The sequence below is a fragment of the Lepus europaeus genome, chromosome 5 (genome assembly GCF_033115175.1).
Source record: "Lepus europaeus isolate LE1 chromosome 5, mLepTim1.pri, whole genome shotgun sequence".
NCBI lineage: Eukaryota > Metazoa > Chordata > Mammalia > Lagomorpha > Leporidae > Lepus > Lepus europaeus.
In genome coordinates this window covers 45,180,070-45,193,982 of record NC_084831.1, presented here as the reverse complement: position 1 = coordinate 45,193,982, position 13,913 = coordinate 45,180,070, and the positions used below count along the sequence as shown (strand labels likewise).

Here is a 13,913-nt window from a genome sequence, read left to right as displayed (position 1 = left end):
GCTGCCGCCTGCAATGCTGGCTTCCCTATGGGTACCGGTTCAAGTCCTGACTGCTCCACTTCCAATTTCTCCCCCTGCTAATGGCCTGGTAAAAGTGGCAGAAGATGGCTCAAGTGTATGGGCCACTGCCGCCCATGTGGGAGACCTGGAAGAAGCTTCTGGCTCTTGGGTTCTGCCTGGCTTTGTGCTGGCTGTTGCAGCTATCTGGGCAGTGAACCAGTAGATGGAAGATCTCTCTCTCTCTTCTGTGTCTCTCCCTCTCTCTCTGTAACTCTGACTTTCAAATAAATCAATCAATCTTTAAATAAATAAATTTTGTTGGACTCAAGTGGTATCTGATGACTATTTTTCCTGGTGTGCTGAGGGTTAACCAGAATGTTCTGCAAGAAGATCGATTGATCGATTGATCTATCTATCTATCTATCTATCTATCTATCTATCTAAATGGCCGAGTTACAGAGAGATCTGGGGCCAGCGCTGTGGCGTAGTGGGTAAAGCTGCTGCCTGTGGTGCTGGCATCCCATATGGGCACCGTATGGGATGAGACTGTTCCACTTCTGATCCAGCTCTCTGCTGTGGCCTGGGAAAGCAGTAGAAGATGGCCCAAGTCCTTGGCCCTTGCACCCGCGTGAGAGACCCAGAGGACGCTCCAGGCTCCTGGCTTCAGATCAGCACAGCTCCGGCCAATTGGGGAGTGAACCAGCAGATGGCAGACTCTCTCTTTCTCTTTCTCTTTCTCTTTCTCTTTCTCTTTCTCTTTCTCTTTCTCTTTCTCTTTCTCTTTCTCTTTCTCTTCCTTTCTCTTTCTCTGTGTGTGTGTGTGTGTGTAAAACTCTGACTTTCAAGTAAAATAAATAAATCTTCCAAAAAAGTCTTCCATCTGCTGGTTCACTCCCCAAATGTCTTTATATAGGCTCCTGCTGGGGTGGGCCAAAGTGAGGATTCTGAACACCTTCCTGGTCTTCCGAGTGGGTAGCAGGGACCCAACCTCTTGGGCCATTTTCTGCTGCTTTACAAGACACATTAGCAGCAAGCTGGATTAGAGGTGGAGTAGCAGGGACTTGAGCTGGCACCCATATGGGATGCCAGCATTTCAGCCTGTGGTTTAATCTGCTGTACCACAATGCTGGCCCCTTGATTCAGCATTAATACTGTTTTAAATATTTCATTGAGTATCACTTCCCATACTGCCTGAAATTATCTCAAGTATGTCCCAGTGTTAGGAAACATCTCTTATAAATGTTAAAAGAATGAATGATTTGGCTTAAAGATATGGCAGACTGAAGACACTTTCAAATCTTCTTTCTTCCCCAAAACTGTGCTAAACTAAAAGGACTTTTATGATACACAGATTCATAAACCGGAGAGGACACAGCAGCAACAAAGTTTTTAAAACTGGATAGCAGATGATTGAGCTAATGAATTAGCACATCCCAGAGGCCAAGTGGGGAAAGCACTAGGTACTTGTGGAACCAATGTCGCAGGGACTGAGACCAAAGTAAGGAGGTTTGGGTGAGAGCTATTTGAAAGTCAATTAGGGGGCGGATAAAGCTGCCATCTGCAGTACTGGCATTCCATATGGGCGCCGGTTCAAGTTCCGGCTACTCCTCTTCTGATCCAGCTCTCTGCTATGGCCTGGGAAAGCAGTGGAAGATGGCCCAAGTCCTTAGGCCCCTGCACCGAAGCAGGAGACCCAGAGGAAGCTCCTGGCTCCTGGCTTCAGTTGGCACAGCTCTGGCCATTGTAGCCATTTGGGGAATGAACCAGCGGATGGAGGACTTCCTCCCTTTCTCTCTCTCTTTCTCTGACTCTGCCTATCAAATAAATAAATCTTTTTTTATTTTTTATTTATTTTTTTGACAAGCAGAGTGGACAGTGAGAGAGAGAGACAGAGAGAAAGGTCTTCCTTTGCCGTTGGTTCACCCTCCAATGGCCGGCGTGCTGCGGCCGGCACACCGCGCTGATCCGATGGCAGGAGCCAGGTGCTCATCCTGGTCTCCCATGGGGTGCAGGACCCAAGCACTTGGGCCATCCTCCACTGCCTTCCCGGGCCATGGCAGAGAGCTGGACTGGAAGAGGGGCAACCGGGATAGAATCCGGCGCCCTAACTGGGACTAGAACCTGGTGTGCCGGCGCCACAAGGCGGAGGGAGGGTTAGCCTGTTGAGCTGTGGCGCCGGCCAATAAATAAATCTTAAAAAAAAAAAAAAAAAGTAAGTCAAGTAGATCCCAAGATTCTGTCTTGCTGGGTGATTGTTCCTTCCCTCCAGTCCAGAGTTTATCCTCTACACACAGAGAAGGACTGGGGAGTCAGGCGCAGTTGTGAGCACTGCCCTGAAAGTGGGGATGAAGTCCGTAGTTCTTCCCCTAGGTCCTCTAAGAAATGCATGAAGAAAGATCTGCAGTGACTCCTGGGGGCTCGCTCCAGAGAAGTCCACGTAGATCGCACAGCGAAGCCTGTTGTCGGCAACCTCCAGCTGTGTGTGCAGAGCTGTTGGTCAGTTCTGTAGGATGTCCCACTCATGGGCAGGAGCCAAGACTCCCAGGTCTCTCAGGAAGGTCTAGTGCAGAAGGTAGAGACCAAAAGAAGCAAAGTGGCAACTCGTAAGAAATTATGAAAAGCCTAAAAAAGCTATCATTTAAATCCTCAGAATAAGAGGATACTGTATCCTTGAAAAAAAATAGAATGCTAAAGGAAAGAACACTCAGATGACATGAAAGAGCCTTGAAATTAAAAACATGACGGTAGAAATAATTTTAATTATTTTTGTTTCAGTTCTTTCAGTGGTTATATCCATAGCTATAACTAATATGCTTATACTGTTATTTCTTGTCTTGTTAGACTCACCTTGCCATAATGGGTTAACACACTTACCCTTCATCTTCACATCTGCCTTCTCTTAATGTAGCTTCATAATTTGCCTTTGGACTTTGAAAGATATTTTAAAATCTATTTTTTAGAAAAGATTTATTTGAAAGGCTGAATTAAAGGGAGAGACACAGATTCACTGGTTCTCTCCCCAAATGGCTGCAACAGCAGGCCTGGGCCAGGCTGAAGCCAGGAGCCAGGAGCTTCAACCGCCTCCCATGTGGATGCAGGGGCCCAAGTACTTGGACCATCTTCTGCTGCTTTCCCAGATGCATTAGCAGGGAGCTGGATTGGAAGTGGAGCAGTTGGGACTCGAACCAGTATCCATATGGGACACCAGCATTGTAGGTGGTGGCCTAACCTATTACGCCACAACGCTGGCCCCAAATTCTGTTTCTTATTTTTTCAATGATTACAGTCTGTTTCACTTGCTTTGGTGTTGTGGCTGAGACCCACAGTAAAGGTGTTGCTGGAAGTCCTACACCCCACGCAAAGGAGGTTGGCAGTGTTGCCTGTCCCGGTTCCACATTCTCAAGGCTATGGAGTTGCAGCTCCTCAGCAGGGTGCAGGTCTGGACTTTGCTGCAGCCTGCTAACTGCTGGCGTCACTGAGCCTCTCTCGCATGGTTTTTCAAGCTATTTTGATAATGATCCAAAATAAGGAATATATTTTACAATATGTCTGGGTATATTTATAATTCTATCTGCATCTCTCTAAAGTAAAATCTTACTAGTTGCACAAAGTTGCCTTAAGAAAATTTTTAAAAATTTATTTATGTTTACTTATTTAAAAGGCAGAGGCAGAAATCTTCTGTTCTCTGGGTCACTCCACAAATGACTGCAGTAATTGTGGGGCTGGGCCAGGCTGAAGCTGGGAGCCAGGAACTCCATCCTGGTCTCTCGGGCGGGACAAGGACTCGAGTACTTGAGCCGTCGTCTACCGTCTCCCTGGGTATGCATTAGCCAGAAGCTGGATGGGATGCGAATCCGGGACTCCGATCTAGGGACTCCTGTATGGGATGTCAGTGTCCCAAGCTGCAACCTAACTGCTGTGTCAAATGCCTACCTCGGAGTTCCTTTTCTTGATAATGTGAACGAATGTGTTTTCGTTTCTTGTCTAGGCAGTCGACAAGTACTTCAAGCTTCCTCATGCTTCCAGCAAACCACCCCGGATTCCGGGAAGCCTTGTGGACACTTCTTACAAGACATTACGGTTCGCATTCCGAGCGTCCCTGAAAACTGCCATCTATCGAATAACCAGCACGTTTGGAGACAATCTGAAGTGAGCATACCTGTGTTGATCCTGCTAATAGCCTACTCCAGGGGTTCTCTGGGAGCAGATAAGTTCATTAGTTGTAAACTGCCATCTATCGAATAACCAGCACGTTTGGAGACAATCTGAAGTGAGCATACCTGTGTTGATCCTGCTAATAGCCTACTCCAGGGGTTCTCTGGGAGCAGATAAGTTCATTAGTTGTAAAGGCTCAGGTGGTGAAGTGTGTTCTTTGGTGATGATTCCCACATAAATTAACAGCTTGGATGTAGGCATAACCCTTATATTTTAAAACCTGGCCTCTTATAAACTTTGGAGATTTCTCTCAAATGAACAAAAGAGGATAGAAAGTTATAAAAGCAGCAAATGTAATTGTTTACATATGTGTGTGTATATGCTAATTACTAAAAGACCTTTCGCGGAGGAAAAAGACAACATGAATCCCTTTCCAGAAAAGAATATTAAGGCTAATTCTGTTGTTACATCTTAGTCAGCAGGTTAAGACTTGGGGTGAGCAGCGTATTCCACGTATGAGACCTGCCCTTTGTGAATCACAATGGGAAAGCCCTGACAGGTCCCGGCATCTTCCAAGCCAAGCCTGTTTATATGTAGAGTCATTGATGTTTACCGCTTTTCTCTCGTGAAACGCTCCAGCTAGGCAGGGTGAGGGGCAGTAGTTTATTCATTGAACTGTGTTTATCATAATTATAAATGAACTGCAGGAGGCATGGAGATTGCTCTGCGTCTTCTGTCTGCGGTCATACGTAGCTGACGACTTCCTCAGGATGCCTGCTTTTAGAAGCTGGTTACGTTTGCTGCTGCTTTTACTTCTAGAATACGAGGCAACAGCAGGAGCCAGTATTTGTGGAGCGCTTTGGTTCTGAGTGGGGATAAAAAGAGCTGAATAATCCTCTTAAGAGGTTTATTAACTTGTTGAAAAACCAACAGAAAAGGGGCTGGCTTTGTGTGGAGTGAGTTAAGCAGCCGATTGTGGTGTTGGCATCCCGTATCGGAGTGCCAATTCAAGTCTTGGCTGCTACCCCTCCCCCCTTTTAAGGGTGGGGTCTGTCATGAAAATGTAGTCAGTTAAAGGTGGTCAGAGAAGAATTTTTTTTTTTTTAAGATTTATTTTATGTATTTGAAAGAGTTGCAGAGGGAAAGAAGGAAAAATATATATAGAGAGAAAGATTTTCCATCCTTTGGTTCACTCCCCAAAGGCCCACAACAGCTGAGGCTGGGACAGGCTGAAGCCAGGAACCAGGAGTTTCATCCAGGTCTTCCACGTGGGTACAGGGGCCAAGGATTTGGGCCATCACCTGCTGCTTTCCCAGGCACATTAGCAGGGGGCTGGATTGGAAGTGGAGCAGCAGGACTTGACCTGGGGTTGCAGATGGTGGCTTAACCCGCTGTGCCACAACACTGTCCCAAGTTGTTCTCTCTTCTAATCCAACTCCCTGCTTATGTGCTTGTGAAACATTGGAGGATCACCCAAGTGCTTCGGCCTCTGCCACTCAAGTGCGAGACCCAGATGGACTTGTGGGCTTCTGGTTCGGCCTAGACCAGCCCCTGCCTTTGTGCCATTTGGGAAGTGAATCAGCAGATGAAAGATACCTGTCTCTTCCTGTCTTTTCCTCTCTCTCTGTCTTTTCCTTTCTCTGTCCCTCTGCATGTCACATACATGAATAAATACATCTTTAAAAACCAAAACCAAAAAAAATTACTTATTCAATGTCTTCTAGAGATGTGCTGTCCAAAATTTGTTAATTAAAGTTAAATAAAATTTAAAATTCATTTTGTCAGCCACACTAGCCACATTTCAAGTACTCAGTAACTACATATGGCCTGGGGTTACCAGACTGGACAGCATACATGTTTTCTATCATTTTTTTTTTTTTTTTAATTTATATGATAGATACACTCCATCCTAGTCTCCCACATAGGTAGCAGGGGCCCAAGGACTTGGGCCATCCTCTGCAGCTTTTCCAGGTGCATTAGCAGAGCGCTGAATGGTAAACGGTACTCTTATTGATGATGCCAGGATTACAGGCAGTGGTTTAACCTTCTGTGCCACACACCAGCCCCAAAACATTTCTACCATTACAGCGCTGTTCTAGATAGACAGCTTCTTCTTCTCAAAGACCCTGTGAGGTGTAACTATCATGATTCATCTTTCTTCTTTGAGCGTTTGGCCTAATGGGTAAGACATGGGTTGGGATGCCTGGATTGAGTTCCCAGCTTTCAGCTTTGGCCTGGCCCAGCTTCAGCTACTGCAAGCATTTGGAGAGTGAACCAGTGTAGGGGAGCGCTTGTTTCCCCTCTCCCTGCCTTTAGGATAAGCTCAGACTTTATCCTCTGGTGAATTTGCAGGATGAGATGGATAGGATGTAGATTGCTGGTAAAGCCGCAAACATTTATTAGATGTGGAGGGGGGATAGATAACTGATGAAAAATTGTGAGAATGGAATTCTGCCCTGATTTCTTTGAGAAAAGCCCATTGTAAATATGCACGAAAATTGGTGAGATCAGTAGAATCTGTCATACAAATATAGGACAGAATGAGATGATAGAATGTTAGCTCTCGGGTTAAAACATCTGAATTTATGTCTGGTTCATCATTGACTCTCTGTGATCCTGTGCAAGATACCTAATGATTTAAATAATTTGCCCTAATGACTTGGCCACGGTTATGCAGGTAGTAAGTTGCAAAAACCAGAATTCAGACTTAAATCTTTCCAGCCCTTGTTCTATCTGTGATGTCTGTATTGCCAACCAGCGAACTGTTGTCTCCCCAACCTGTAATCAGCTCTTTTTTTGTTTTTGTTTTTAAATTTTTAAAATTGATTTATTTATTTTGTGCAAAGGGCAGGGACTTAATCAATGTTGTTCATGGGGAATAATTGCAGTCCCCAGTCCCTGTTGAATGGGGTTCAACGGGTTACCTGTATCTGCCGGCGTAGGGTAGGTACATGCTTAGCCAGTCAGGGTAGCATGCCTGCAGCCCTGAACATCTAAGGGCATCACAGACCTGTTATTGCTCAGTCTTGGGTGGCTGAACGCCACTTGTCCTTCTAAGAAGTTGGGGGACACGGACCGCTCAGGGATCGCATAGCTAGTGTGCATGCCAGAGTCTCATTCGTTACCAGAATTAAGCAGACAAATCGCTCCACCAACTAAAAACGGCCGTGCAGCACCACCCACATAATTGAGAAAGAGCCATCAGTCTGTCAGTCCTGTCCATGTCTGGGAGATCAGCTCTCTCTGACACTGTTAATGCTGCCAAGAGAAGGGAGTGCCGTCCAACCTGCTGTGCCTCAGTTGCTGTTGAGAGAGGTACACTGGGCTCATCCACTTACAATGTCACTGCACTCATTTATTGTGACAGTGGCTGTCACCCAACTGTTCCCTGCCCGGAGCCCCACTTCTAAGAACCAGGAGTAAATGCAGTAAACCCTTGAGCTGATGGTGCGCTTTTTCACAAATAAATTTTACAGTGTATATTTGAGGTCTACAACGTGACTGTGGGATGCATATAGATAGCAAAATGATGCCTGTAGTGAAGCAGATTAATGTATCTGTCGTCTCACGTAGGTTTTGGCTGGTGGCAGGAGCACCTGAAAGCCTTCTTTGACCAGAACTTGTAATGCAGTTTTATGAATTGAAGTCTTCACATTGTACATTAGATCCTACAGAGTTGCTCATTCTACATCTCTGCTACTTTGTATCCCTTGACCTACATCCCTCTATTTCCTCCCCCTCTTTTACTCTTAATTTAGGCAATTAAAAGTTATTTATTTTCATTTTATTTGAAAGACAGAGAAACAGGCACACAGAGAGAGATCTTCTATCTGTTAATTCACGCCCCAAATGCCCGCAACAGCCAGGGCTGGGCCTGGCTGAAGCCAAGAGCTTGGAACTCACTCCAGGTCTCCCGTGTGGACAGCAAGGCCCTGAGCACTTGAGTCATCACCTGCCCTGGTCCTCCGTCCACAGTACCGAGTGAGAAACCTGCACTCAAACCAGACCTTCCTGTGGGATGCCAGCAGCCCACGTGGGGTTTAACTGCCGAGCCAAATGTCTGCTCCTCGATATAGGCCAGTTGTAGTTGCTGCTTCTCTAGTATGTGACATAGCAAGATGGATTTGAGGGGCAGAGGTCGTTCTCAGTGGTGGGAGCACTAACGATAGATGGTATGGGCTACCTCACTGCTGGGAGTCCAGGGAGCGCTACAGCTGTGGTGCTGGAGAGCGCTCCGAGCGGGCAGTTAGAGACGCCAGCCTCAACCTCCGGAGGGCACCTTGGCACAGGGCGCTGCTCCGCGTGCTTTCCGTGTGGCTTAAGAAAGCAGAGATGTTGTGTACAAGGCGTTTTAGGACGATTTGTAGCAAGCTGATTAAAATAAGGCCGTCTTTATACTTTAAGGTGGTGACCTTTGGTTACCTGGAATTTTATTCAGTAATGACATGTTACAGTGACTCCTTCACTGTATTCCAGCTTTGCCTGAATTTGCGAGGCAGTTTTGGACACGTTTCTGCGGTTCTGTGCTGGTTTTGTCCAGGTGACGCGTTTCCGCGGTGCCGAGGGCACAGAGCACACTGAGCGCCCCCCTCCAGAACATGCTTGGGTTCAAAGGGAGACGGAAATCTAAACCACCAAGCCTGTTACCTTTGAAAACGATTAATGTAGTCTATTGTGTTTTAACCAAACATTTTAGTTTAAAGGATTTTCTATTAAAGGCAATTCAAATACTCCGCAGCTCAAAGATAATGTTGGAATCTGGTTTAAATAAAATAATAAAATCCAGAAAATGGACTGCAAGGCCTGCAACTCTGCACAGCAGGTTCCACAGCAGAGCAGGTTAAGATCGATGCCTTCACTTGTCGGTCTCAATTTGCTCCGGTCCGTTAGAAGGTAGAAGCATGCTGTTACTGAGGGCAAGCCCTCCTCTTCAGTAGATTAAAAAGGGTTTTTATCCGACGTTTTTCAGAAGTACTAAATAAGTGAAGATTTCTATTCATTTTTAATTGTTTTGAAAAATATTGACTCTGTGCTCTGTGGTTCACTTAATATGCTTAATGTAAAATAAAGCTTATGCTTTGAATTTATGTTTCATTTAGTGCTGTGCAAGCATCTGCAGAACATCAGAGAAGACTTCAACAGTTCTTGGAGTTCAAAGAATAGTTAAGTAATATAAACTGTGTTCATTACACTGCTGATACAACTACAGATGGGACAGTAAATGTTCGGCATTCTTGGATCAGAAGAAACTGGACTAATTAGATGCTTCCTTTGTCGTGGTGGTTGCTTTGAAAACTATACTTTAATGGGAGAAATCATGGAAAGCAATTCTCAACAGAATAACTGAAAACTGCCTTTTCTGTACCGATTGTTTTGTGTGTGTGGTACAATAAAATCTTTATTCAATTTTACAGAAGCATCTATGGCAGTAGAAATGTCTCAAGCTCGTATAACTTAATAATAATCACTCCAAATTTTTTAGAATTTACTTTTGAAAAGAATGGAGCCAGTTCAGAAGTTAAATATGTGTCGACTAGATACAGTCTCCCTAATCATTCTGAGTTTAGCTCACTATAAACGTCAAGTGACATAAACCTTTCTAGAGTAGTTTCTGTTTACTGAAGGACCAAAACAGTAACAGTGGAGAGAAATTCACAGAAAAAATATTGTCTAAAAGACATATTTTGTTAATCTGTTAGGTTGTGTTTTTGTTTCCAGGGACAAATTAAATTTGCATGATTGTCCAAAAAAAGTCTCAATTTACAGATGCTAACTCTATATAAAGGAATGTGGAAAAATTCAGTTCTTAAGTTACAAGATTAAACGTTCACATTTGGCTTTTGAAAAACAATAGACAATATGAATTTATTTTGTATCATGCTAGTAAACAATAAGTATATGAGTATTTACCCAACTAGTTTTGCTTTCTTTTCTGGAACAAAACATTAAGTAATTGCAGAGTTTTTCTTTTTTCGTTTTTTGGCAGAGTTTTTCAAGCAAGAGAAAAAAATTTTGCAAGAAAACCCAGGGAATGTTCCTTTTTTACCCCCATGTTTCATCTTCATTAGGTCGGGTTATTTCGTCTTGCTTGTCTGGCCTCACAGAGGGAGTGGCCTCTGCTGTGGTAACTGGCTAATTAAAATATAATAGGAAAATCTTTAAAGCCAGATACAACTTAGTCATGAAAGAGTGAGTGAAAGCCAGCATCAGCGAGATTACTGTACTTGGAGCATGTTGTAAGTCCCAAGTGTGAGTGAGGTAATTTTATAATTTATTAGATCAACTTCTTTGGAGATGAAAGATTGGAAGTCCTGGTGGTAGATATTCGTAGGACCAGCTTTGGACTGAAATGCTCCCTTGTGATTTTTTTCTTATTATCTCTTCCCTCTAGAGTCCCCGATTTTTTTCTTTCAAGTCAGCACAGCATTGTGTATGGGAGTCTTTAATGTGGCATATATGTCTACCATTTGTCTGATTCATTGATGTATTATATCTTTACAACAGAATATTTTAGCTCCGGGCCCTGTTGCCCCTTCCACAGCACATGCCAAATTATAAATGAATCCTGCTGGCCTTTAAAGTGTCTTTATGGGACAGACAGTTCCCCATTTGTCAAGCATTTGGGTGTTTAGGCTATTGCCCTTGGCTTTTGCTTTTCTTTTTTCTTTCTTTCTTTCTTTCTTTTTTTTTTTTTTTGCATTGTGTCTGAAGTTGCGTTGACCTCCGTTGTTGAATGTTAAAAGTCGAATTTTGATGAGTGGCCTCTTAGAGATGACCAGAGATTGTGGCCGGGTCCACTGAGGACTGTGTGTTCCATGTTTTAGAGGCATGCGCTGTGCTGCCCCTGGCTGAGGCATCTGGGGAGACAAGGATTCCTAATCTGCTTCCTTTATGAAGAATTGGGTATTTAACCCATTATGTTCTCCTGAGGCTGAAGGTGGGATGATTCCTTCCAACTTCTGACGTGTGTAAAATGAAAATGCCTGAGTTTAGGTTTTCGCCGTATACGTCAGGGAGAGTTGTATGGGATGTTCACGTGAATGCTTCTGAGATGTTGGTGCCTGCTTTCTCTCAGGACAATGCGCTGTGCCAGACTATAGGCCACGTTGTGTCTGCCTGTTGGCAATGTGGAAACTGCCTCCCTAGATCGGTGTGTTTGGTAGATAAGACCCGCCACTGTGTATTGATAATCTCTCCATCTGTTGGGGCTGGGGTCTTACTCCAGAGGGCTTCTCCTACGTATAAGGAGAACCTTAGGGGAGGCCAAGAAGAGAGAAGCATTTCCTTGAAGTCACCTCCTGTCCAGTTGCCCATGGATGCTGTAACATTGGCAGCAAAATTAAGAAAATGTTCTTTCAAAGCCTCTTTCTGGCTGTCAGTCAAAAACATGAGTGTATCAGCTCTTGTAATGTTTGCTTGATCCTTATGAGAGGTGTAAATCCACACAGCTTCTTCCCAGAGAAGTGGGAAGCTGTTCTCGAATGCACGTTGTGCAGATGGGTGCACTTGGCTAAGCAGCAACTCGTTACTTTGCCGGATTTCTCCCTTGGTCACTGGCTTTTGTGTCCTCCTGTAAATATTTATGATGCTCTGTTTATATCCTTTGTATATCATTGATACTGAATTAGGTGGAAAAATAAATGGCCAATTTTTAAAACCGGGACTATGTAGTGAAATATGTGTGTTTACAAGGTCAGTTAATGAATTTCTGGGGTGTGTGTGTGTGTGTGTGTGTTTAACTGTTGCAATTTAGTTGCTTATAAAACTTGAAAAGGTTTAACTTCATTCCAAGGCAGAGTTACAGAGAGAGGAAGATCTTCCATCCATTGTTTCACTCCCCCAGAAGGCTGCAAAGGCTGGGGCTGTACCAGGCCGAAGCTAGAAGCCTGGAGCTTCTTCAAGTCTCCCACGTGAGTGGCAGGGACCCAAGCACTTAAGCCATCTTCTGCTGCCTTTCCCAGGCCTTTAGCAGGGGGCTAGATCGGAAGTGGAGCAGCTGGGTCTTGAACTGGTGCCCATATGGAATGCTGGCATCACAGGCGGAGGCTTAACCTACTGTGCCACAGCACTGGCCCCTCTTGAGATCAGCTTTTGCCCTTAAGTAGACTCACCTGGTGAGCATTCCGCGTTTCGTGGTAGCTCTGAGGAGCCTGAATTCTCCGAGTCTGTCTTGGTTGTCTTTCTTCCAAAACTAAACAAAGCATGAGGTGCTGAAAGCCTTGTCTTCACAGAAGTTTCTTTCCTTGCCAAGATAGTGCTTCTCAAAGGAGCCTATTCCCCAGGCTAACAGTTCTGTCTGGCAGCTTTACATGAATTGGCCTGAACTTCACCTCTAGTAGGTAGTTGAAGTACAAGGGTCCTCCACTCGCTCTCCTGCCCTCCCGATCCATAGTCCCCTCTCCTTAGAAGCAGACAGCTTCACACAGACGGCCTCATTCAGCAGTTACCAGTCGGACTGTTCATAGCAAGCTGCTGACGGCCACTTTTAAATAAGCAGAATTTTCATGGTGTGGAGGGCAAGAAAGGGGACGGCAAAGCACATCGCCTCGCACTTCTCAGTCGGCTCCTGAGCGGCCTTGGCACTTGGGGCCGTGATGTGGTGGGCGATGCGGAGCTGGCCTATCGCTTGGCAGCGTTCACCGCGTGTCTGTTGTGGCACAGCTAGCCGGCCGGACAGGACGGCCCTCGAGGGCTTGACAGTCTAGCGCAGTGGGTTGGGGGCTCGGTGGGCGTGCGATTCACCGGCAGGGCCTGTAAGGTGTGCAGAGTCTGGGCCAACAAGCGTCCAGGTGGTGCTCCTGCCGCCCACCAGGAGGCTGCACGGCGGGATTTGGGTTTGTCCCGTGATGCCCTCTCAGGCAAGTGTCTGAGGTATGTGAGCCGTGGCTGCTATGGTGGACAGGTTCTTCAGCCAGCTCATCGGTTGGACAGCACCCACAGGTGGTGCTGACGGCCACTCGGGGGCTCGTAGGCTCCGGTTGGAGTTGCTGTGGTGCACTTTTTTTTTTTTTTTTTTTTTTACAGAGTGGACAGTGAGAGAGAGAGAGAGAAAGGTCTTCCTTTGCCGTTGGCTCACCCCACAATGGCCGCTGCGGCTGGTGCACCGCGCTGATCCGAAGCCAGGAGCCAGGTGCTTCTCCTGGTCTCCCATGGGTGCAGGGCCCAAGCACTTGGGCCATCCTCCACTGCACTCCCGGGCCACAGCAGAGAGCTGGCCTGGAAGAGGGGCAACTGGGACAGAATCCGGTGCCCGGACCGGGACTAGAACCCGGTGTGCCGGCGCCGCAAGGCGGAGGATTAGCCTGTTGAGCCGGCCAAAATTTATATAAAATTTTAACAAAAAATATTTAGATAGAAAAATAGGTTAACCACAATTAAGCAGTCTGGATAGGTTTAGCTGCAGATAAGACAAAGCTAAAAAGTGCCTTGGAAGCTAGGATAGAAGAAAACTCCGGAATGAAGCATGGACGGAGATATTGGAGACAAGAGACACGTGATGCGGGAGGGTGTTTAGCCAGAGGTTAGGATGCCCACGTCCCACTCCGGAGAACCCAGGCTCAGGTCCCATATCCAGTGCCCATTGCAGCTTCCTGCTAATGCAGCCCCTGGAGGCAGTGGGGATGCCTCAAGGACCCGGGAGAGCTGGACAGCATTCTGACTCTTCTCGGGTAGACATTTGGCAACTGTTTCTCTAAAAGAAAAAGAAGAAAAGATGGCAAAAGAGAAAATTTATGAGCGTAATTGGAATCCTGGAAGGA

At 45.7% G+C, this 13,913-nt stretch overlaps 1 protein-coding gene across 1 annotated transcript in view; it reads left to right on the top strand.

Annotated features, from left to right (window-relative positions):
* NDC1 (NDC1 transmembrane nucleoporin) overlaps positions 1 to 11,811 on the top strand; it is a 63,040-nt gene extending 51,229 nt beyond the window's left edge. Inside the window, exons 17-18 of the mRNA XM_062191371.1 lie at positions 3,989 to 4,149; positions 9,255 to 11,811. Coding sequence (XP_062047355.1) covers positions 3,989 to 4,149; positions 9,255 to 9,318 — 225 coding nt within the window. The 3' untranslated portion in view covers positions 9,319 to 11,811. The remainder of the gene's footprint in view (positions 1 to 3,988; positions 4,150 to 9,254) is intronic.
* Positions 11,812 to 13,913: the final 2,102 nt, after the last annotated feature.